Genomic DNA, 23,423 nt, shown 5'->3' on the forward strand with positions numbered 1-23,423 from the left:
GCGACACTCGCCGCTTTGGAACACAAAAAACAAAATCGCGCAGACTTTAACCGAGGTAACTGTCGGAGCTCCGTTCAATGAAATGACCTCATTTGAGTCATCTAAACAATTTCTAAACATTTTTTTGTCTTTTGACATTGCGGACCAATTTCACCACAAAGTAAATCAACGTCAAAGGATATCGACGATTGAAAATACTCAAAAGATCATTTTAAAAAAGGCGACAAATTTCATAAACATTTGTGTCGATTTAAACTTTTTGGCATTACCTTGACCTGGATGACTGACAGTTTACACAAAGAAAAAAATAATAATAATTCATTTTTTTCGTCGATATTGTGACAGTAGTTTAAAAACGTAAATGTTCAGCGCGGCGGATAAAAGGATAAAAATGATTTGACATTTTAATGTCGCAAATGGAGTTTTCACGTTTGTTCCACTCGGCTCGAAAAACCAACGCAAATGAATTTTTGACGCGTCCATTTTCCGCCGCGCTTTTCATTTAAAATTTTTGACGCTCTCTTTGTTGTCGGCGTGAAGAAAAAAAAAAAAAGTTGAACTCGGCCGGCGGGAAAAGATGAAACGCGCCATCATGTGGTCGTTGTCGTCTTCGTCCTGAATCGCCATGGCAACGAGCAAACCGGACAACGGATTTGTCGTCTTGCTTATTGAGTCCCTGAATGGATTCGGGTGGGGGGGGGGGGTCCATTCCCCAGTTCAGCCCCCACCCCCCTCCCTCCGAGACACCCACCATGTGACCCCCCCGCTGAACCTCTGAGGTCACGTTAAAGTCCACCTTCGGGAACTCAGCATCCTAATTTGTCTTTTTCGATTGCGATCGAGACCCAAAATGGGACAGTCTGATAATCTGTGGGAGACAATTCTACAAAAAAAAAAAAAAAAACATATTTGAATGTGTATTATCATATCTGTTGATGAATAATGTACTTAGACCTGTGTTGGGTTCTGATATTTTGCAAAAGGCTGGTTGGATGAAATCATGGAGGGATGATGAGTTTGGTTTGGGGTTTGGGGGTTTTGGTGAATGGCCCGCATTCAGCTAGCATGGACTCCAGCTCATCTAGAAAACTTGTGAGGATAAGCGATAGAGAAAAGGGATTGCTCGGCGATCATCCGTCTGATCCGTCCGAAGGCGACTAGATCCGAACGCAGGACTCTTCGTGGGCGGCAAAGTGTTTTGAGAACCGGAAATAAAGTCGGACCGAAACGGTGGAAGCGCGGCGGACGTCGGCGAGGTCTGCGCCGCGTCCCTCATGCGCGAATCCGCGTGCCGCGGCTCAGTATCATGTCCGCTAAATCCAAGATCATGTTTTCCCTAAGTATCAGACAGCGGGGGCTGAGAGTCAGATTAGCAATCCGAGCACAAAGCACCTCGTTAGAAGGCTCTCAAGGGTCCAACAGTCCAGATGGTCCTCTTTAGGAGCGGCTCACGGACTCGAGAACCCTGACGCAAAAGTACACGACTCGAAGAGAACGTTGTTTACTCGACCGTTTCGACCGCGGTGCCTTCAAGCGCGGGTTCAGTGTTGCGACCAATCGGTTCGACGGGACTAGCGAAATGAAAACGCTCGCGAGGAGCATGAGCGGATGTTGAAGTGCGCGGATAAGGGCCGACCAGGACTCCCGACCAGGCCACCCCTCCCCGTTTCAAGACCCACAACAACACAAAAATCCACTTTAGTGAGTGTGTGACTATCTACCGAAACTGTTTTACTGCTTTGCAGTTTATTTTCTTATCAAGGTACCATCCTGGGAACTGATTACTCCTCGGTCCGCTTTGTCGTTTTCTCCACCCGAGGAGTCCGAACTCTACCGGCCCCGTCTCTGTAATCTCTCTGTAATCTGCTCAGGTCATTGGATCGCCGAGAACACAAACATCAACATCAAATTCAGTTCTTGGCTTGTGTATGAATACTGTCTAGTCTCGTGATATCTTTGATGAGTGTGTACAACCCTGAAGTGCGTGTATCTGGTCTCGTGTGTCCCGCATGCAGGCAATCGTGCTGAGTCTCGTGTTGCGATCTGGCGGTCGGAGGCCGAATTTAAATGGATTAATCTTGGACGTCCTCTGGGCCAAGTCCGATCACCTGGGTGGACGAGGTTCCGCTGTTTGGTCCCAGGCACGCTCAAGATCCCTTTCAACCACCATGCGACAGTGGAGTCCAGTGTGGTAGCACAAGGACTCGTGAAAATTAGTTTATTTTTGCTCTCCTGGAATGCTTGAGGTACGAGTTTGCCGTTTCTTGAAGTTCTTTTGACGCCTCGTGAGGGGGGCTGACGTCGGCAAGTTCACTGTTGACATGCTTCGCCGTGAAGTCTTCGAATCCAGCGCAAATGATCCATGGCGTTATTCCCCGCAAAGATAAACCCTCGCAGGACCTTGAGGTCATCGCTCGAGGAATCGTTTGGACCCGAATCAAATATGGCGAGAGACGTCAGTCATCCGAGCCGGGAGACCTCGTCTGCAAAGCGCCTAGGCGGCGCCGCCTCGGTCCTCTTCCTCGCCTTACGCTCAATAGTCGTCTGCTATTTCCTGTCTTGCTCTGAAGCTTCGGCGAGCTTGCTTGGCAAGGAGCACGACTACAGCACTAGTCCCAAATTTGTTTGCATTCCCATCCCTCCAGAAGCAGACCCCAGCTGCTACTCGCCACCCGGTGTTCCCCATGGCCCCGGCACCAACGGCCACGGTGGAAACCACCACAGGATTCTGATATCGGATGAGGCCAAAGCCACCATCTTGCACCTCCGGGAGAGCCTGGTCAGGCAGAAGGAAACCATTCTGGACCAGCGCGAGACCATCAGGGAGCTCATCGCCAAACTCACGTTGTGCGAGGGGTTTGGCGGTCACCATAGCAACGGCCACCACAGCGACCATCACGACAATCATCACACCGACCATCACGACAATCACCACACCGACCATCACGACAATCACCACACCGACCATCACGACGACCATCACGACGACCATCACGACAATCACCACACCGACCACCACGACGACCACCACGACGGCCACCGCGCCGGACCGGGCTCACACCATGGGTCCCATCACGACACCGATCATCACTTTACCCACGGCGGCCACAGGTCCAACCCCCATCACCGGGAGTCGTACGCTAAACACGGCTCCTTCTCGCCGGAGCAGACTGGGAAAACCCTGCAGACTTTGAAGGAGCGTCTGGAGAACCTGCAGGTGAGTCCAGAACATAGAACTGATGTGACATATTGTGGAATTTCTAAAATAGAGCAGTGGTTCCTGAAGTTCAGGGAAGAGTTTTTCATGGTTTTACTCAAGGAGCAAACTGCAGAAATATTTTGGGCGTAAGCAAATTCCAGTTTCTCAGGACACAATTTATGTAGATATTGAATTTATTTTATGCGTGGATGTCGAGGCGACCCTCAGGATCCTGAGGGACCTTGTCTGAAATGTTCTTAGATACTCAAACGTCTGAGGGATATTTGATGTTTTCAGAAGGTCTGAGTCACGGCCAGAATTCCCAAAACTGACCGGCCCAGATCAGTCGTCCGAGCTCCTCTGAAGCTTTAAAATCCATCTTGCGAAAGTTTGGCTTTCAGCTCAGGTAAAAACCACCAACTGCTTGAGTCCCAAATGTGAGAGGCGAACTTGAAGCCGAGCCAGGATTGACTTCCCCGCTACCTCCCTCCCCACCCTAACAGGATGCCCACAGCGCTGTCCTTACCCCCTCACCCCCGCCCCCAAGGGGCGCGAGCCTGCGTCGCCTTCAATTAGCTTCATCCCGCCTGATGAAGCTATTAATTGCGCCGCGCACTGGCAGGGAACAAAGCCGGATTTCCAGGTGAGGAAGATGAGGACAAGCCGGGGAGAGGAAAGAGGAAGATCCACCCAGCCCTCCATTTTCTATGCGGCTTATCCCCATGGGTGTTGTGGGTGACCTGGAGCCTAACCCCAACTGACTTCGGGCGACAGGTGGGGTACACCGTTTGGACGGGTCGCAAGACAATCACAAGGGACTGTAATTCCCAGATTCCTTGCACACCTCTAGACAATTTATTTGTGAATTCACCCAAACTCAAAACTCACCCAAATCTTTCTCAAGGGCACCCGGGCAGTCGTCGGAAGCAGACCACCATCTCTAGTTTAGCATAACCAGTTGACGTTCTTTTTGGACATTTTGCGAGACTCAAACAGTGACCCGCAAACAATTCTCTAAGTGTTTACTAAGGCATACGGCGGTGTATCAGGTACTGTATACTTTGATAGTCATTTCGCAAAAATTCATCTGTGAGGCAGACACCGGAAAGGAACTCGCTTTCTCGTCCATAGTGGAGCTTAGAATGAGCTTTTTCAAGTCTGAATGTTTGTGTGTTCAGGCGAGGAATTCCTCCAGCTCCTACTCCAGCTCCTTGCGGGAACTCCTCCAGCGCAAGATCAACGCACTGGAGGAGCAGCTGCATAGCTACTACAGGGACCGCCACGACGACCACCACCACGACGACCGCCACGACGACCACCACCACGACGACCACCACCGTGAGAACCACCACGACGACCACCATCGGGACAACCACCACGACGATCACCACGATGACCATCACGACGATCACCACGGTAACGGCCGTCACGATGACCACTACAACGGTCACCACGGGAGCCGCCACTACAACCACCACAGCGACCACCGCGCTCGCCATTACGATCCTTACTACGAACACCACGACTGGCACAGCGGCGGCGGCGGCCGCCATTCCGGCCGCTACGCCATCCATCACGACGACCTTTATGGACACAACAACGACCACCACGACAATCATCACGGCGATCGCCGTGATGATCACCACGATGATCACCACGACGATCACCACGACGACCATCACGACGATCACCACGACGACCATCACGGCGGCGATCACGTCCCTCGGCGACTTCCTTTCAGCGGCAAGGAAACGAGCGCACGTAATGGCGGACACGGCAAACTGGAAACCGTCCTCAGCCAGCTGCACCACGGCCATTCAGAACATGGTTAGCATGGTAGCTAGCATTATACACTTCTCACCCGATATTTCATGTCTTAATTTTCAAATTTTTTTCATCTGCCTGTCACTTTCAAAGAGTCTCTCAAAGTAGATCGGTGACTGTAGCTCTATTCTGTTCATGTCACTTAAAAGAAATGGGCTAAGAGTTGACCCCTGAGGTACTCCTCGTGAAATAAAGTCTGGAATTACATCTCACCTGACATAAAATGAGAACCCCTTGGTGTCAGCAGGAGGCCACAAGAAGCTGAAGAGCTCCAGTGCCTTCCTGCTGGACTTCCCCATGAGGACGAACTACTTGTACGCCAGAATGAAGCGCTCCTTGGCGACGGAGATCTTCGCCTTCACCGTATGTCTGCGCCTGAAGGCGGGCGCAGGCCCCGGAGTGGGGACGCCCTTCTCCTACGCCGTGCCGGGCCAGGCCAATGAGCTGGTGCTCATCGAGTGGGGTGCGAATCCCATGGAACTTCTGGTGAACGACAAGGTAGGCGATCAAAGTCTGTCGTTGGGGGGCCTTTCGGTTTGTCGCATCCGTTCAATTTCTGTTGGGGGTCCTGGTGAGCAAGATACCAAACCAAGTGACTTTAAGTGAGAAGTGGGTTTGACCCTGGCCTGGTTACCAATCAATTGCAAGGCACATATAGACAAAAAACTGGACTGGTTCTCACTCATGGGCGGAGCACATAGACTGCAGATAAAGAATGGACTGGACCTCTCACAATGACGGGTTAGAACACGCCACCTCCGCAAAGGAAGCCCAGATTCGAGCTCAAAACCTCTGAACCGCTAGCCGACCACAGTACCCATCTCTTTGCACTTTTTCAGTGGTGACGGCGTCCATGCAGATTAGCCTCATCCGGCCACCCAACTCAGACGTCGAATTTTTGGATTATTTAATGACGCCGTTAATTTGCTAATCTTTCATTCCGGGAAGCCCTGGCTCATCTGTCCACCAAACGGAAGGCGGGTATCGGTATTAGATTTTCTTTCCAACCCCATTCGTAGCTTCGGTTGGAGGTGGCATGGCCAACGAAACGCAGCAATTAAGCCCGTTAAGCATAATTGATTGGCCTAATTGTTTGTCAGGAGCGTCATGTTTGTCTCACGCTTGGCTAACAGCGGCGTACACACAAAACACTTGTGACAGCGAGTTACCGGAGGGGACTTTGGACTCGACGCGGCCTAGATCGCCAACCAAGTTCGTTAGCCGCTAACTGAGAGACGCAACCGGAAGCATTGCACTAGTTTGAAAGAGACACATTTGAAGATAGCTACTCACGTCACTGTCACATGAGCTAACTGAATGCTAATGCCGTACTAGTGTTCCAAAGAACTACTGGCAAAATACTCGGGGGGGGGGGGGCAGATTAAACCAAAGTAATATGCAAGAAAATTGATGGATGGAAACTCTCATCGTGTGTTCCGATAGGCGGTGACGCTGCCCGTGACGTTGAACGACAGGAAGTGGCACCACGTGTGCGTGACGTGGGCGACGCGTGACGGCGCGTGGGAGGTGTACCAGGACGGGGTCAGGAAAGGATCGGGTCAGAACCTGGCAGCCTGGCACGCCATCAAACCAGGAGGGATGTTTCTTCTCGGGCAAGACCAGGTGAGACTCCCTCAGGGTACTTTTTCGTCAAACAAAATGCAATTTTGTCGTGATGAACGAGTGGCGCCTTTCGTGCAGGACACGATGGGGGGCCGCTTCGACGTGACGCAGTCGTTCACCGGAGAACTGGCGGACGTTCACGTGTGGTCGCGAGTTCTGGCGCCAGCGGAGATCTACAGGCTGTCGTCGTGCGGAGTTCGCCTACCGGGCGACGTGGCGTCCTGGGAGCAGGAGGCCGTTGAGCTCCACGGCGGCCTGGCGGAGTTCCCCTTCGACCCCTGCCACTGAGCCCCCGTTGGTCTGCCTTCTCCCCGACCGGGACCGGACGAGCGCCGGCTCCCTTCCTGACTTGCTTACTCGTACTCGATTGGGCGTCCGCCCCGTTTGGGAGCGTGGCGACGCAACCGCTCTTGGTTCCAGCTTTCCATACCAGTGAGACGTCCTGGGTCCGGAATGCACGGGCTCGCCGCTCGAAAGCGTAATTTGCCAACCGAATTTGAATTGCTAACACGACACCCCTCGCTAAAACCCTAATTTTCCCCCCTAACTTCAAACCTTGAATCGCGAGCGAACTCTCCACCCCAAGCTGCAACTCGGCATCTTGGACCACAGTGACGTCCTGGGTCTTTCCTCCGCTGGGCTGGACCTGGACCTCTTCGCCGGGCAGGTGTCCGGGAGGCCTCCTAACCGGATCCTGGACCCCCACCTCTTCCAACTTCTCCCCAACACCCTGAGATACTCGAGGGAGGTCTCATCTCCGACTTCCTCCGTTCGAGAAAATTTGCACGATGACATTCAAGCGATATTGGACACCGGACGGGGTCACCGACGAGACTGCGAAAAGGAGCGGACAACGGACTCCGGTTTTCTGCGTCGTAATTGGATGAGCAGATTGCGTAAGCGCACATGAGCCGCATGTCCAGCCGCCGCTAACCTTACCTCGACGTGTCACCACGCTAATGACGGACGTCCCAGCGCCCGCCCGTGGCTCACGGCGAGATTGAGCGCCCATGATTGCACACACTCACAACTTTTGTTGCCAAGGCAACTGAGGTGAAGAATTACATGTCGATCCGCTAACTGGTTTTAGCTGCACTTTAAACTTTTTATAAGGTTTTGTACGAGTACCAAAATATTGTTGGATCCTTTAGCGATTTCTAAGGACTGAAAGGATTGGGATCAATAGATTTCTTCTCGGTCTTCCTTGTTTGTTTGTTTGTTTTGTCCCCAAAAAATTGCACGAGATGTGTTCAAAATCCAACCTGATCTGTTTTTAGCAATCTGCAGCCTCCACTTTTGGCGTCAAAGCACCATTTTGGTCAAAATGAAACTCCTCAACTTGGTTCAACATAGTTCCTTGGCATCAAAACGCCACAAGAACCACGACCCGAGAGCCATTTGCGCCGCCCCGTTGTCCGATTTAGTCATCGGGGAACCCCACAACCGGCGTCAAAGAAGTATTTTCATCATCATGAAACTCCTCAACCTGCTTAAACATAGTTCTTTTGGCACCAATCAGTGAATAACAGAGGATGGATTCCATAAAAACAAACAACAACAAAAATACAGTTATTAGAATTTGTGACGGTTGCACACCCCTTGTTACCCTAAACTCTTGTTGCCATAGCGATAGCGCTTGTTTGCATCAGGACCACCTCCAATGCTGTAAATAATCTTGTTCGTCTTGTAATGCCAAGTGATGCTAACATAGGGCCAAATGACAGAAGCGTGATATTTTTATGGAATATAATAATAATGATGATGATAATGTGTGTATTGCCACTGCTTCTTGACAGGAGACGCACGAGAAAAAGAACTCGCTCCTCCTCCTTCCTCGCCTTTGGTGCGCGTTTGCTAGCGTCTTTGTTTCTACTTGTGTCTTCGGCTAATAATATGAAGAAGAATTGTTGTACGAGGATGAGTTCAGTCCAGAGTCACGAGTGAGCCAAAACTTTTTGTCGATTTGTAAACGGAGTCAGCATTTGGAATAAAGTTGGATTCAAACAACTCACACCCCCACTGATTAATGCCTGTAGTACCAGAAATCGCCACTAGAGTGTGCTGAATGTATATTCATATACAGTAAACCCTAACCCAAGAGAGGAACTGTGGTACTGCATGCGCAAGTCCGATGTGGTGGAGAAACATGTTAGAATAGTACAGGACGTGTGAGGGCAGGAGAACAGCGGTGAGATGTGCAGTTGGTGTGCCAGAAATATTTAAGGTGGAGGTGGGACTGCATCAGGGATCCGCGCTGAGCCCCTTCCTGTTTGCGGTAGTAATTTGATAGGCTGACAGACGAGGTTAGACTGGATTCCCCTTGGACCAGGATGTTCGCAGGTGACATTGCGATCTGCAGTGAAAGTAGGGAACGGGCGGAGGACATGTTGGAAAGATGGAGGTACGAGTGAAGATTAGCCGAAGTAAAACAGAATGCATGCGCGGGAATGAGGGGGGCGGAGGCGGACGAGAAGAGATGGCGAAGGTGGACGACTTCAAATACTTGGGGTCAACAAGACAGAGCAATGGAGAGCGTGGTAAGGAAGTGAAGAAACTGGTCCAAGCAGGTTGGAACAGCTGGCGGGAGGTGTCTGGTGTGTTATGTGACAGAAGAGTCTCCGTTAGGACGAAGGGCAAAGTCTATAAAACAGTGGCGAGGCCGGCCATGATGTACGGATTCGAGACGGTGGAATTGAAGAAAGAACGGGAAGCAGAACTGGAGGTAGCAGAAATGAAGATGTTGAAGTTCTCGGTCGGATGTTTTGGAGACAAGGTTAGAGAGAGCAGACTTGGATGGTTTGGACATGTCCAGAGGCGAGAGAGTGAGGAAATTGGTAGGAGGATGGTAAGGATGGAGCTGTCAAGGAAGAGAGAGGGAGAGGAAGACCGAAGAAAAGCTTGATGGATGTGGTGAGGGAGGACAGGAGGACTGTGGGCGTGAGATCGGTGGAAAAAGTTGACACGTTGTGGCGACCCCTAACGGGACAAGCCGAAAGGAAAAGAAGAAGAAGAAGAAGTAACTTGCGCATAAAATTGTCAGCAAGCAAAGACCCCATGTAGCGAGACGCCCTCTAATAGTCGGCATCATATTTGCTTGCGTGGCCTCTGATATGAATCGATTTCACACTGACGTGGTGATGTCACAATCGGGAAAATTCAGAAGGGCGGGAAAAAAGGGGGCAGATAACCAAAAATTGATCGACTTGGTAGTTTAATTTCACGCTTGATGGGTGGGCAGCCACTCCAGACACACAAAAACCCGTATACTGTACAAACGTTACGAATTCCATTTTCCGTTGCCTTCAAACTTTCTCTCGGACAGACAAGACACACAAATTCAGAATTGCGGGCGGGGGGGGGGGGGGGTGAAATATTTCCAGTCGGCGGACCTCATTCGCCACACCTTTACCCGCCGGCGAGGGAGACGCCGGTGAAGACCACGACGAGAAAGAAACGACGGGGGAAGCCCAGAAGCGTGGCGGACTTGGGTCAGTAGAAGAAGTACACTGAGGACGCACAAAAAAAGAGGGCAAACGTTTGCGTCGGCGCCACCCGCGTGCGGTTGAGCCTCGCCAGAAGTTCCGCGAGCTCGGGAGACTCTCATTGGACGACAGACGTCGACAGAAAGACTTACGGAAGATGACGCCGAACAAGATGACGCCGACCACGCCCATGATGATCATCATCTACGAGAAATACAGAGCAAGCGTCAGCGCGGGCGCTAGCTCGCCGTTAGCATGCTCATCAGTTCTTTCATGAGAATTTACGTGACGGTCCTGTATTGTGTAAATTAATTCAAACGTATTTATAGTCAACGCTTGTCACTGACAACACCCTAAAAATGTTAGTCATTGCCTGTGGATGCCACAAGATGTCGGCAAAGCGCCACTTTTGCCTACACGAAACTCCTCAACCGATGTCAACATAGTTCTTTGGCACCACACTGCCACAAAATGGTGGCGTACAAACGTTTTTATTGCATTTCGTTCCCCAAATTTTCGCAATTTGACATGCAGCCCTGATCTAAATATAACAGAGACAACAAATCTGTGACATCACGAGCAGAGGGGATGATGGCCGAGGGGGGGGAGGGGCGAGCGAGATTAACGAGCGGGGGGGTGGGGGGGTGAGAGAGGACCCGTGCGTTATTGTGTTATCCGTGCGTTTGTTTGCACGCCGACGCTGGAATCACGTCACAGCTGTCCGCTTAATCCTCGCCATAATCCCGACGGCGATTTTCGGACTTCCCGATCGCCGTCACTCAACCGCTGCCGTGAGCCGGCTCCGCCTGTCCCGATTGCACGCCGCGGAGGCGGCGCAAAGAAGCCTCGTGGACGGATGGCGCCGGCCCACGTCACGCGCGGTCGCTGCTGAAAAGAGTCCCGCCGATACCAACCTTGCAGTTCTTCCACCAGTACTTGTTCTTCAGCTTGGCGGCGCTGCTCTCAAACTGGGAGGCGCCGGCCTGGAGGGCGTCGGCGCGGTCGTCCAACTCCGACAACTTCTGGTCGCGCTCCAGGACCTTGTCCACGTTGACCCGCATGATGTCCACCACCTGGCCAACAAACAGGAAGTGGCCGCTGAGCTACGAACGTCGGCCAACGGCGAGATGGGCGGAGTCACGGAAAGGACCAAAACACCCGGCACGTTAAGCAAAAAAAAAAGTACTTGAAACATTCAACCCTCACACAGGAAAATCAGCAGGCAACCAAATAGCATCAAACCACTGCTTTTGCCTCAATGAAAACTCACATCAACATAGTTCCTCGACAGTAACATGCTACAAAACAGCAGCAAAGCACTACTTTTGTTGAAGTGAAAGTTCTCTAGTCACTTCAACATAGTTTCTTGGTACTAACACGGCACAAAATAGTGACAAAGCACTACTTTTCTAAAAGTCCTCAACTGACTTCAACATAGTTCCTTGGCACTATGAATCCATCCATCCATTATCTACCACTTTTCCGGGTCGGGTCGCGGGGGAAGTTGCTTCAGCAGGGGGATACCCTGACTTCCCTTTCCCCAGCCACTTCTTCCAGCTCTTCCGGAGGGATCCCGAGGCGTTCCCAGGCCAGCCGAGAGACGCGGTCCCTCCGGCGTGTCCTGGGTCGTCCTCGGGGTCTCTTTCCGGTGGGACGTGCCCGGAACACCTCACCGGGGAGGCATCCGAATCAGATGCCCCAGCCACCTCATCTGGCTCCTCTCAATGCACCGATCCGTCTGTCGATCTCCCACTCCATTCTTCCCTCTCTCGTGAACAAGACCCCAAGATACTTGAACTCCTCCACTTTTCCGACTAAGGAGCACACTTTCGGTTTTGGAGGTGCCGATTCTCATCCCAGCCGCTTCGCACTCGGCTGCGAATCGGCTGGAGATCACGGCTTGATGACACCAACGGAGCCACGTCGTCGTCAAAGAGCAGAGATCCGATGCTGAAGCCACCAAACCGGACACCCTCTACACCTCGGCTGCGCCTAGAAATTCTGTCCATAAAAGTTATGTACAAAATCGGTGACCAAGGGCAGCCTTGCCGGAGTCCAACTCCCACCGGAAACGAGTCCGACATATGACTCTCGCAGCGATCGTACAGGGACCGAACAGCTCGTATCAGGGGGTTCGGTACCCCACCCTCCTTGGCACTAACCTGCGACAAAATCGTGACAAAGCACTGCTTTTGTCCGAATGACAGTCCTTAACTCTTGCAACAAAATGGATTCATAACATAACATTGTCAACATGAACATCCTCAATTTATCCCTTGGCACCGAGATCCTCAGTGAAACGACTCAACTCACTTTAACATAGTTCCTCGGCACATTGACGCTACAAATGTTGTCAAGGTGCCGCTTTTTTTCCCTCAACGGAGCTCCTCAACTCACTTCCCTCCAGTTCCTCGGCACCAAGATGACACAAATGCGAGGGTGCGCTTCCGATTTCGGGCGCGAACCGAAGATCTCGAAACTTTTTCGGCGAGACGTTTGCGCGTCTTGGCTCAGAAGGTTCCGAGACCTGCAGCGTGCGCCGCTCACCTCGTCGACCTGCGCCTGCGTCTGCTGCAGCCGCCTGTTGCTGGTCAGGTTGGGGGCCGCGGCCGGAGGCCCCCCCTCGGGCTCGGGGGCTCCAGCGGTTCCCGCTGCGTCCGGAGCAGACCTGGAGGGGGAGAAATTCATCCGGCGAGCTCGGCCGAGCCTCTTTGAAACCCATTGCCGGATAGCCGGCCCCCCACCCCTGACATCTTTCCCCCTTTAGTTCGACGCCCCTGGGGGGAGGACAGGGTTCAGATCACGTGACAGTGGCGGCCCAATGACGTACGTTACTTAAATTTAACAACACGTTCTATCTATGAAACACAGATTAACAACAACAAAAACATTCACAAAATAGCACGTCCCAGAAATGGTAACGCAATAATAAACTGTTTTGTATCGCTGCGAAATACATATTTTAAGACACCAGAAGATGAAAAGTGAGCGCGGCAGTTCGATGGACGGATGAAAACGCTCAACAGGCGCGCAAGTCAACTTTGAGCATTTTAAATGTATCTAAAACAAAAACAACAAAAAGCGGCCCAAAAAAAATAAAAAAAAAAAAATATGTAAAATGATGCTGTACTCACATCTCAGATGCACGATGATGAGATAATCCAGTCCGGGACAGACAGCCAAGGGAGGGAGGACGTCGAGATGGGGTGGGGAGGGGGGGTCAGGATTTAAAGAGAAACGAAATCCGACAGTTGGAAAAGCTGCGCATGCGCAAATGCACTCAATCGTCCTGCCGTTCTATTGCGAGAGTTTGCTCTGCTGCCACCTGCTGCCTCAACTGTGACATTACATGGAAACGAGAAGATCTTGCAAAAATTACGCTTTTCCATCCATCCATTTTCTTCGCCGCTTATCCTCACGAGGGTCGCGGGGAGCGCTGGAGCCCTATCCCAGCTGTCGACGGGCAGGAGGCGGGTTTACACACTGAACTGGTCGCCAGCCAATCGCAGGGCACATCGAGACAAACAGCCGCACTAACAATCACACCTACGGGCAATTTAGAGGGTCCAATTGATGTTGCATGTTTTTGGGATGTGGGAGTGCCCAGCCGGAGGGAGAATATGCAAACCCCACACAGGCAGGGGCGGCATCGAAACCCGGTCCTCAGAACCGTGAGGCCAAAATCTATATTGATCCAAATGAATCTTTCCGAAAATGAAATTGATGAACTCATCAGATGAGCCAAATCTGTCATTGCCGCTTGTTGACGTTGTGGTCCGTACAGGTTTTGGTCCAATTGGCACTTTTTGTTTATCCATCCATTTTGGAGTCCCCCACAGTTCAACCTCGAGCCCCCGCAGAGTATTGATCTCACTCACATCCAGCCTAGCTAACATCGGGCGAAAGCCACGGGGAGAACGTGCAAACTCCACACGGGCGGGCCCGGGATTGAACCCGGGACCTCACAGCTGTGAGGCCAACGCTTTACTGTATGTTCTGTGAGTACATTTCTGTTCCTTTGTGCTAAACTAACACTTGCTTCAAGGTTCAGAATTATTATTAGAAATATGCTCATTTATACTAGCCCACCTATGGCACCGTACTACTTTAAGTTAGTAGTATTTCCATGGTATGATTAACTATACGATGTTTAATTGCCTTTTTGTTTTATGCCTCAGTTTTAGGGGGGACGCTTCAAGCGGAGGAGTGACCAAGAATGGACTTGAAGCGAGCACGCGGGGACTCTTCTTTGGGGAACTGCGCCAGCAACAGTTGACGTCGGCGGTCGGGTCAGGCGATCGTTGGGTGTTTCCCGGCTGTTTTTCGCGGGCGAGCCCACCGTCGTCGTCATCGTTGTCCTTATTCGTCCTCTGACGCACTCCAGCGGCAGCTGTACACACACACACACGGCTATAAATAGTTTGGTGTTTGTCTCCGTATGCGGAAACATTCCTCCCTCCTGTCAGCTCTTCGCTCGTCAAATCTTCCTCCTCGTCTTCCTCGGGATGGTCTTTGTCCTCGCGTCTCGGCGTGAGTCATCGTCCACTTTCGTCGACGGCCTTCTGGGTCACGGGTGGCATCGGGGCTCATCCCGGCTGAGTTTGAGCGAGAGGCGGGGTTGACCCCGGGACGGGTCTCCAACTAAGGCCAGGAAGTCCGAAACGCAGATTGGAACCCCAAAGTCCAACCACGGTCCTCAATACTCCACCTTGCTGCTTGCACAAAATCAAAATGCGCAGTGGTGGTTCTAGGATGGGGCCAAGTGGGCCAGTGGCCCCCTTATTACTGTCCTTGCCCCCGGACCTCGCCCCACTCTGCAAATTTCCACCAATCCAGCCCAAGTTGTTTTTGGGCTCGTCCTATTTGGAAAATATTGAGTACGCATGTATGGCTGACGACAGCAATCCGAGGGGGACGCCGACTATGACAAAATCCATTGGCCCGGCCTGCCCCCCCCCCAATCCCCTCCAGAACCACCAATGAAAACGTGGAACACATAAATACATAAAAAAAAAAAAATGAGCAGTCCACTCCAAAGACTGAGACAGTTCCATCACGAGTTCTTGTCGCCATGGTTACGAGACCTGTCTCGAGCCCGCTCAAACCTTTTGCCTTTTCGTACACTTTGCAACCAATTTCATCACTTTGGCCTTGTTTATTTATTTATTTATTTATTTATTTTTGGGGGGGGGGTCGCTTGTACACACTGCGCCGCGCATGCGCCGAAAGGGTCGCCCGTGACGACAGCGCGAGGGCGTGGACGCGCTGCCAGGAGAGAGCGGGGCGCGCACGCACGCCGCCGCCTCGCAGTCACGGCGGAGGAGGAAGAAGAAGAAGAAGAAGAAAAAGAAAAAGAAGGAGAAAGAGGAGGAGAAGGAGGAGGAGGAGGAGGAGGATGGACGCGGCTCCCCCCACGCTGCGCGCGCCTCACTAGGGCAACATGGGCTGCATCGGATCCAGAAGCATCAGTAAGGAGGAAGCCACTTGCCGTCACGTGACCGTGCGCGAGATACGACGCGGGCACAAAGGTGCACACGATGTCACGTGATCGCACCTCGCGCCACCGTTCGGGCTCTCCCTTTTTTTCTTGGGGGGGGGGGGGTCAGGGGGCGCGTGCGTGCGCGCGAACAGACGCACGGGGAGCGGCGACGTCTTGACGCGCGCACGAGCGGGAGAGCAACCCCCCCCCCCCTGACGTGCAACTTAAGGGCATTGCAACCCCCCCCCCGCCACCCCCGTGCGTCACGCGCACACGTCATAAACTGGAGACTCGGGGACGCACGCGCGCGGCCAAGTGCGGGATGAGTCAGAACTGCAAACTCAGGTGAGATCCTGAACGCAGCACGGGGAGGAAACGCACGCTGAGGTGTGTGGGAGTGGTGCGTTCAGGTGCAGTTTGGGGCAACGTGACCTTTGAGCGGGTCGGGTGGGTTTCCTGAAAGGGCCGTCACGGGACTCACGGCGTTCACGTGCTGGTAAGGTGAAATGACATCACGTCCTTATAAGGGCACCAGCGGACATGCCCTTATAAGGAAATCGTGACGCGTTCACATGACGTCACATACCCCATTTTAACCCCTGCTTGACTTCCCGAAGTTTTCGTCGTTTTCGCCGTCGCCGCCATCATCATCCTCACTTCAACTGATGCGCTTTGACCTTGACCGCGTCATTGAGCCGCGACGTTCGAGGGGCGCTCTCCGTTTCGACCTCGTCGGTGCGACTTGACGGCGGTTCGGTTTCCAATTTTTGAGAAATTTTTTTTTTTGACGTCCTTCCAACGCGCCCTCTCGTCCCGCTTCATCTTTTCCTTCTTCTTCTGCAAGTAAACAACTCCGTCCGTCATCTTCCCTCCGTGGGAGGAAGGAAGTGGGAGGAGGGAGGAGGAGGTGGGGGCTTGCCCGGGTTCTCATTTGTATGCCGAACTGACACGGCGGGCCGTCGGCACCCCGCCCACCGGCAAGAAACCCCCCCCCCGGTGACGCGCGGGATATATTTCCCGCTTCTTGGAGGGAGACGTCTGCCGACTTCCGGTCGACGCTAAAAATAGAGCGACGAGACGGAGGTCAACGAGGGGAGGAGGAAGGAAACGGGGCCGGCAAATTTGGGTCAACTCCTGTCCTCAACTCTCTTGCTCGCCATCCTGTCTTCGTCCTGTCTTGAATCCTCCCTCGACCGTCTTGAGTCCTGTCTGGAGTACCGTCCGAACTGCCTTGCGTCCTTGTCTTGTCGTCTTGTTATGAGTCATCCCTCAACGGTTTAACGGTTTCTGCCTGGTGTCCCAGCTTGTGTCTGGAGTCTCATCTTGTGTCTCTTCTCCTGTTCTGTCCCTAGTCCTGTTCCACACCCTGTCTCATTTGTACCTTCTCATGACCTTTCTAAGTTCTGTCTTGTGTCCTGTCTCCTGTATCTCGAGTACGGTCTCGCACGCCATCCGGCGTCCTGTCTGCAGTTTTCTCTCGACTGTCTTATGTCCTGTCCTGTCCCTAGTCCTGTTCTACATCCTGTCTCAAGTACCTCCTCATGACCTTTCTAAGTTCTGTCTTGTGTCCTGTCTCCTGTATCTCGAGTACTGTCTCGCACGCCATCCGGCGTCCTGTCTACAGTTTTCTCTCGACTGTCTTATGTCCTGTTCTGAGCCCAGAGTCCCTGTCTCGCCGGCGTCCTGTCTACAGTTTTCTCTCAACTGTCTTATGTCCTGTCCTGTGGCCCGAGTACCTGTCTCGCCGGCGTCCTGTCTACAGTTTTCTCTCGACTGTCTTATGTCCTGTCCTGTGGCCCGAGTACCTGTCTCGCCGGCGTCCTGTCTACAGTTTTCTCTCGACTGTCTTCTGTCCTGTCCCCGAGTCCCTGTCTGACCTGCGTCCTGTCTACAGTTTTCTCTCGACTGTCTTATCTCTTGTCCTGTGCCCCGAGTCCCTGTCTCGAGTCCTTGTCTCGATTCCTGCTCTGAAACCCTCCTTGTATGCTGCCTCACGTTCTGTCTCCGGCACCGCCCCGACCGCCTCGCGTCTTGTCTGGTGTCCCATCTGGCGTCTGGAGACTCGTCGCGCAGCACAAAGAGAGAGAGAGAAAAAAAAGCCGCTTCCCAGGTCCAGAAAAGGCAGCGTTTTATTGCCTTTCGCAGCCCGGTGAGCGGGTCCTCGAGAAAATGTGCCGCTTCCTCGTGAAATTCACACGGACACCGAACGCACACTTAACGCCCACGAGCCCGCAAACACCGAGACCAATTAGCATGTTTGACACGCGTGTGTGGGACTCATTAGCCTTTCAAAGTGTTTTCCAGGCTGATTATTCCAGAAGCATCCGTCACCTCTTGACGACGCTAAGATAAGAACACAATGACGCAATTTATCCGCCACGTACGGGTGTCTCCGGGCCCCGCCCCGCCCCTCTCCCCACACGTCGATTTTCCCAGCGTGCTTTGCCCTTCTTACTTTTCGAGGGCCTCCGTCCTCGCCTCGCTCCCTCGCGTGTTGCGTAAATGGCCTCCAGCCTCTCCCGAGGTTCATCTCGCCAGATGTAGTCACAGACCGCAGCCGTGACTAACGCTGGACCTTCTTCATTCACAAGACCGCATCGTAATCGTCGCGCTCGTTTACTTACGACGGACGTAGTTCATGCGAGGGGAATACGCCGCTACGAGTGTTTTATCAGCCTGCCCGGGCTATTTACCGACGTCGGTCGCGACGCAAAATCCGAGCCGTTCTTCGGGAAGGTTTTCGCGGCGACCTGGCGAGAAACGGCGGCTCGTTCGATCCGCGGATGCGAAAGACGGACGGTTAAAACTCGTTCGCGCCGAGCAGGTCTAAAGTCGAAGGTCGCAGTCGAAGGTGTCGCCGGCGTACGACGCCGTTGATCTTCTTCTTTCTTTTGCGCCCACCCTAGCAGCCGATGCGGTGCCGGTCCGTAAAGACGGAGACCAGGTAACATTTGCATTCGTTGACCACAAAACTTTGCACGTCCTTTAATCTTTCCTCTTTGAATTCCTTCCTTCCTGGCTTCCCGGTCCTCCTCCCCCTTTTCCAGCATGGCCGTGCCGAGTTCTCCTGGGAAGGAATCAATGTGAGTTTCCTCGTGGCGACATCTTTCCACCTCTCTACCGCCTCCTTGTCTCTTTCTCGCCGTCTCCCTCCCGAGCGCACGAAGACGGCAAACAAAGCCGAGCTCCGACGCTCTTTTGTTTGCTCGTCTGCGTGTTTCTTTGCGCAGCTAAGATTGCCCTCGGGCAAACAATCTGACGCGGGCGCAGTCCTTTTGACGAGCTGACGGCGGCGCTGTGACAAGACAGGAAGTTACCTTGACGCGTAACATGTTAGCATGTTAGCTTCACCGATAAGCAAACAATTGTGCACGGGTTTGAACGTTTCTTTCAGTCTGTTGATCTTCGCAAAGGATCAAATTGTTTTCAAATCCAAAAGAAAAGGATGTCACACCGTCCAAATTTGCAACTTGCCACCGTGACAGTCTCGTTAAACTCCGTTAGCCTCGGTAGTCCGCCGCTTGTCCTGACTGGGTCATGTTTGCACTGGAACCAAGTATTTCTTACTCTGTGTTTAGCTAGTAGCACTAGCACACGAGCTAGTTCCGGCCTGTTTTTCCTCGCTAACTTTCTTCTTCTTCATCTCCTTTTTGGGTTCTTCTTCTTCTTGCTTTTGTGGTCCCCCCTCGCAGCTGTCCATGGAGGACACCACGTCCATCCTGCCGCGCCTCAAGAGGAAGCCGGCCAACTCCTACGGCATCGGCGCCCTGGCTAAGTCGTCGCTGACAGGTGTGTCAGGTGTGTGTCTGTGCCGGTAACGCCCCCCCGTGTTGCTCGCTAGCCTTCGCTTGCTCCCCGCGTGCTCCTCCGTCAACTTCTGCGCCGGTATTTCGCCGCCGCCAAAGTGGGGTGTGCACACTTACGCATGTCCGATTCCCGATCGATTTGAAACGGGCACGGTGATGTCGAAAATGTTCACATTTGGTGTCCGTCACTGCTCCTTTGGTGGGCGTAGCGGTGGCAGTACCAAGACTGACCTGTTGGAGGCAGCATGGTGCCACAAGAGGGTAAAATAATAAAATAAAATAATAGTATTTTTCCTGGTGGTGGCAGTAGTAGTATGGAAAGTTTTTTTTTAGTGATACTGTCATTGGACTAGTGCGCAAAATTGTTTTAGTGGGTAAAAAAAAAAAAAAATCATCAACATCAAGGAGTAGTGGGGTGGATACTAGTAGTCACTGTAGTAGCAGTGGTACTAGTGGTAGAAGTACTAGTACTTGTAGTAGTGTTAGTGGCAGTAGTGTGTGTGAATAGCGTGCTTAGTACCTTTGGACCAAATTTTGAGCTCCATCGAAACTTGACGGACGAGCAACAGGCGGCGGGGGCGGAGCTTGGAGTCAACATGGCCGCCCCTGTGGGTGCCCCCCTTCCAAAAACACACACGCACTCCCTCCTCCATTGGCTGACGTTAATGACATCATCACTGACGGACCAATCAGATTGAGTTACTTTGAAGCCAAGAAGAAGAAGTGCCGCACCTCACAGGCGCCGCGGCCGCCCTCTCCGTGCGGTTCCGGTGGTCCCGGCGGTCCGGCCCTCGTGGCGTTCGGCTTGCGCGGTGCCGTGTCGGTCGGCGGCGCTCCCTCGCGCCGACGTTAGCGGTCCGTCATCCGCGATTCTCCATTTTCCGTGGAAAACGAATGGATTGGTTTTTCCGCCACCATTTCACACGCGGCCTCGTTTCCCAGATGACGTTGCGTTGTGGCCTTTTTTTCACCCCCGACCGCAGGCGTGACGCGCTCCATGAAGGACAAGGTGACCAAGCCCACCGCCATGGCGCAGGGCCGCGTGGCCCACATGATCGAGTGGCAGAGTTGGGGCAAGCCCTCGGCGGGGCCGCTGGGGGGCGCCGGCCGCGCCAACCTGCAGCGGGAGAAGGAGCGGCGCATGGAGAACGACGCCTACAGCGACCTGAGCGACGGCGAGAAGGAGGCGCGCTTCGCCGCCGGCATCATGCAGCAGTTCGCCATCTCCGAGGCGACGCTCTTCGGGTGGACGTCGGTGGACGACGACCTGGTCGGCGACTCCGACCGCGGCAGCGTGGCGCACCTCAGCGACGTCAACCAGGACAGCATCACCAGCAGAGGTGCGCTGCGACGACACGACGCCACGCTTTGTTTTGAGCAATCCTCACAGGGGGCATAAAAAAGCGCTAGCGGTTTTGAAAATAGCACGGTACCGTAATTCCTGGCCTACAAGAGGGCACCTGGTTATAAGCCTCGGTACACAGGAAGAGTTTATCGCTAGCGTAAACTCTTTCTGTGTACCGAGGCTTATAACCAGGTGCGCTAACGCTAGCGCCGCACAAGCACCGCATCACCGCATGATTTGAAAGCGTGTGAAAAGTCGCGGCTGGTCGGCCGGAAATTACGGTAATCAAAGCGGCGTCGAAGGTCTACGTATCAAGTAAGAGATCTTTTTACGTCAGGGAGGAGCTAAGTTTAGCCTGGGTTGTCAGCGGAAGTTGGAGACGTTTTTTTTTTTTTTTGAATGGTGTCATCTAAAAGAACACAACACCGGCGGCAGAACGACCGAGTGCGAAGCTTGAGCGACAAAGCGAACGGTCGCCAGCTCGCGTCACGCTCGACCCGCGGCGGCGAAGCCATCTGGACTCGAACGCGGCCCCGAGCGACGTTTCGAGGGCGTCGCGTCGGCATCTGGCTCGTCGTCCGCCTGTTGCGACCAAAAACGGAGGGGGGGGGGGGGACTCTGGGTGGCGCGATTTGGAATTTCAGCCCGAGGTGGAAACCCGTCGCTCTGGGTTAAAGAACGTATTTTGGAGTTATGATTTGATGATTTTTTTTTCTCCTTTTTAGGAGAGTTTTTGGGCTTTGATTGGGGACTTCATACTGAGAGTAGCAAAATATAAATGATACAAGGAAGTAGGTCAGCATGTGAGGTCGAGGCTACGTAGGCAAGTAAGTAAGTCAGTGAGTAATAAAGTAACTAAGTACAGTAGTGCATGTGTGTGTGTGTGGCGTCCAGACCAGGTCCTCCAGCACTCGTCCGCCGACGTGTGGCCTCACACGTACGTGTCGCAGGGCCTCTACTGCCTGTCCTCGTCCGACGCCTGGGAGCCAATCACCAGTCAGCCTTCGGGCGTGGCCTCGCCGGCCGCGGGCTCCTACGTCACGCCGGCGGGTGAGCGAGCCGCCCGTCCGCGGGTCCGTCCGTCCGTAACGCGCACGCCCCGCTCCCCCAGGGAGCGGCGCCGGCGCCACGCCGGGCGAGGGCTACGAGTCGACGGTGGGCGGCTTCCTCCAGCAGCACAACCAGCTGCAGCAGCTCCACCAGTACCAGCAGCAGCTGCTGCACTACCAGCAGCAGCAGCAGCAGGCAAGAAAACGCCGCCCTCGCCCGTTTCGCGCTTTCGCGGGGCGGAACGGCGGAAGGTCTGACGACGTAACGTGTGACAACATATTGAAAGAAGACACCTGTGTATTTTTTTCCACGTTATATCGCCCCCGTGTGACGCCGTGTTGGAAAGCTTCTCAGGGTTTGAGCGCAAAGGTCAAGGAAGGTAACGAGTCTTGTGGTTTCTGTCTCCGCGGCAACCAGTCATCGCACAGCGCCTCTTATTCGCTCCAAGCCACGCCCAGCAGCACCATCCACAGCCTGGGCCCGCCCGCGCACCCGCGCCTGGCTGATCTGTGGGGGGCGGCGCAGGCGGAGGCGCACCAGGTAGCTCGGGCGCCGGCCCCGCGGGTGAAAGGTCGCCGGGGCGCGCCTCGGCCTGACGGCGTCCGCGTTGCAGGTGGAGGTCGTCGGGCAGCTAAGCGGACGGGCGGCGGAGGCGTCCGACGGCGTGGCGGACGCCCTCGGGGAGGGGCCCGAGGGGGAGGAGGAGGAACTCACCAGGGTGAGTCGCGTCGACGACCGGGATTCATTTCAGGCCGATTCGTAAAACATACGGCCCGCGGGCCAAAACTGGCCCACAAGGTGGTACAATCCGGCCCGGAGGATGAATTATAATGCACTTTTCTGGAAAGGGGTGGTACTGTGTTTTTGTTGGACACTTTGCTAGCTTGGACACCAAATTCTAAAGATCTCAAAACTTTTGGGGACGCTTTTATACACCCTTGAAACAGACCAGGCTATCGGAATCGGACACGTAGACGTCTGACCAGTTAGCCTCGCTACGCGTGCGCAGGTGGAGGACGTCACACTGACCTCGGAGCCCAAGCCGTGCCCTCTGACCCCGCCGCGGGAGGACGCGCCGTCCACGAGAGGGCCCAGCCCGGCGACGCCGGCCGAGAGGCTCGCCTTCGACGCGACGGCGCGCTTGGAGGAGACGGACGACGACCCGGACGAGGGCGGCGCCGGCGGCGTGGCGGTGGCCACCAACTGAGCCGAAAAGTCCGACACAACACAATCAATACACGTCCAATAATCAATCCCGATATTAGCCCAGCCCCTCCCCCTTTTTCAGGACAAGTGGAATATTAACCCAGCAAAAAAAAAAAATGTTTTTGAGGGGGCGACCAAAGACCAGTGGACAGGAAGTACAACCCCAAACGCACCCAAGAGGAGGAAGCGTTTGCGTCCGTCGTCTGGAACTTCCTGCCGGCGCACCGCCGCAATGTTGCAATGTACACAAAAGTAATAACATATCCGACTGCTTTTTATAATAAAAAGGGGAAAAGATCACGCAGAAACGTTCGCGTGCGTTTTGAAAGCCGCACGAAGCGGCCGCGGGTCCGGTCGGTGACGTCGGGCACCGAGCGGCAAAACAGGATTCCGGGCGTGTCGAGAGGGC

General features: G+C 53.7%; 3 protein-coding genes across 15 annotated transcripts; 2 read left to right on the plus strand and 1 right to left on the minus strand.

Annotated features, from left to right (window-relative positions):
- The first annotated feature begins 2,443 nt into the window (after nucleotides 1-2,443).
- LOC133504145 (neuronal pentraxin-1-like) lies at nucleotides 2,444-7,718 on the plus strand. Its single transcript, XM_061826375.1, has 6 exons — nucleotides 2,444-3,217; nucleotides 4,378-4,657; nucleotides 4,976-5,011; nucleotides 5,268-5,521; nucleotides 6,467-6,646; nucleotides 6,725-7,718. Exons 1-6 carry the CDS (start codon nucleotides 2,444-2,446, stop codon nucleotides 6,932-6,934), a joined length of 1,734 nt encoding a protein of 577 aa, XP_061682359.1. The 3' UTR covers nucleotides 6,935-7,718.
- Nucleotides 7,719-9,840: 2,122 nt separating this feature from the next.
- LOC133501137 (vesicle-associated membrane protein 2-like) lies at nucleotides 9,841-13,392 on the minus strand. Of its 2 annotated transcripts, XM_061820654.1 has the most exons (5): nucleotides 13,263-13,392; nucleotides 12,676-12,796; nucleotides 11,043-11,201; nucleotides 10,281-10,332; nucleotides 9,841-10,152 (listed from the first exon to the last, which is right to left on the minus strand). In XM_061820654.1, coding segments are annotated over exons 1-5 (351 nt in total). In that variant the 5' UTR covers nucleotides 13,265-13,392; the 3' UTR covers nucleotides 9,841-10,135. The 2 variants fall into 2 exon arrangements, with proteins under 2 accessions (XP_061676638.1, XP_061676630.1); XM_061820646.1 differs by lacking the exon at nucleotides 13,263-13,392 and having other exon boundaries at nucleotides 12,676-13,230.
- A 1,754-nt stretch (nucleotides 13,393-15,146) lies between these two features.
- On the plus strand, nucleotides 15,147-23,337 carry LOC133501000 (uncharacterized). Of its 12 annotated transcripts, none has more exons than XM_061820359.1 (10): nucleotides 15,147-15,596; nucleotides 18,655-18,690; nucleotides 19,300-19,405; nucleotides 20,397-20,753; nucleotides 21,653-21,808; nucleotides 21,870-22,003; nucleotides 22,226-22,348; nucleotides 22,422-22,526; nucleotides 22,818-23,023; nucleotides 23,097-23,337. In XM_061820359.1, the coding sequence occupies exons 1-9, from the start codon at nucleotides 15,147-15,149 to the stop codon at nucleotides 23,013-23,015; spliced, it is 1,665 nt and encodes a 554-aa protein (XP_061676343.1). In that variant the 3' UTR covers nucleotides 23,016-23,023; nucleotides 23,097-23,337. The 12 variants fall into 12 exon arrangements, with proteins under 12 accessions (XP_061676343.1, XP_061676333.1, XP_061676352.1 ...); XM_061820401.1 differs by adding an exon at nucleotides 18,514-18,551 and having other exon boundaries at nucleotides 15,422-15,596; nucleotides 22,818-23,334; XM_061820428.1 differs by lacking the exon at nucleotides 15,147-15,596 and adding exons at nucleotides 16,367-16,450; nucleotides 18,514-18,551 and having other exon boundaries at nucleotides 22,818-23,334.
- The last annotated feature ends 86 nt before the right edge of the window (nucleotides 23,338-23,423 follow it).

This window comes from Syngnathoides biaculeatus, chromosome 1 (genome assembly GCF_019802595.1).
Source record: "Syngnathoides biaculeatus isolate LvHL_M chromosome 1, ASM1980259v1, whole genome shotgun sequence".
NCBI classification, from domain to species: Eukaryota; Metazoa; Chordata; class Actinopteri; order Syngnathiformes; family Syngnathidae; genus Syngnathoides; species Syngnathoides biaculeatus.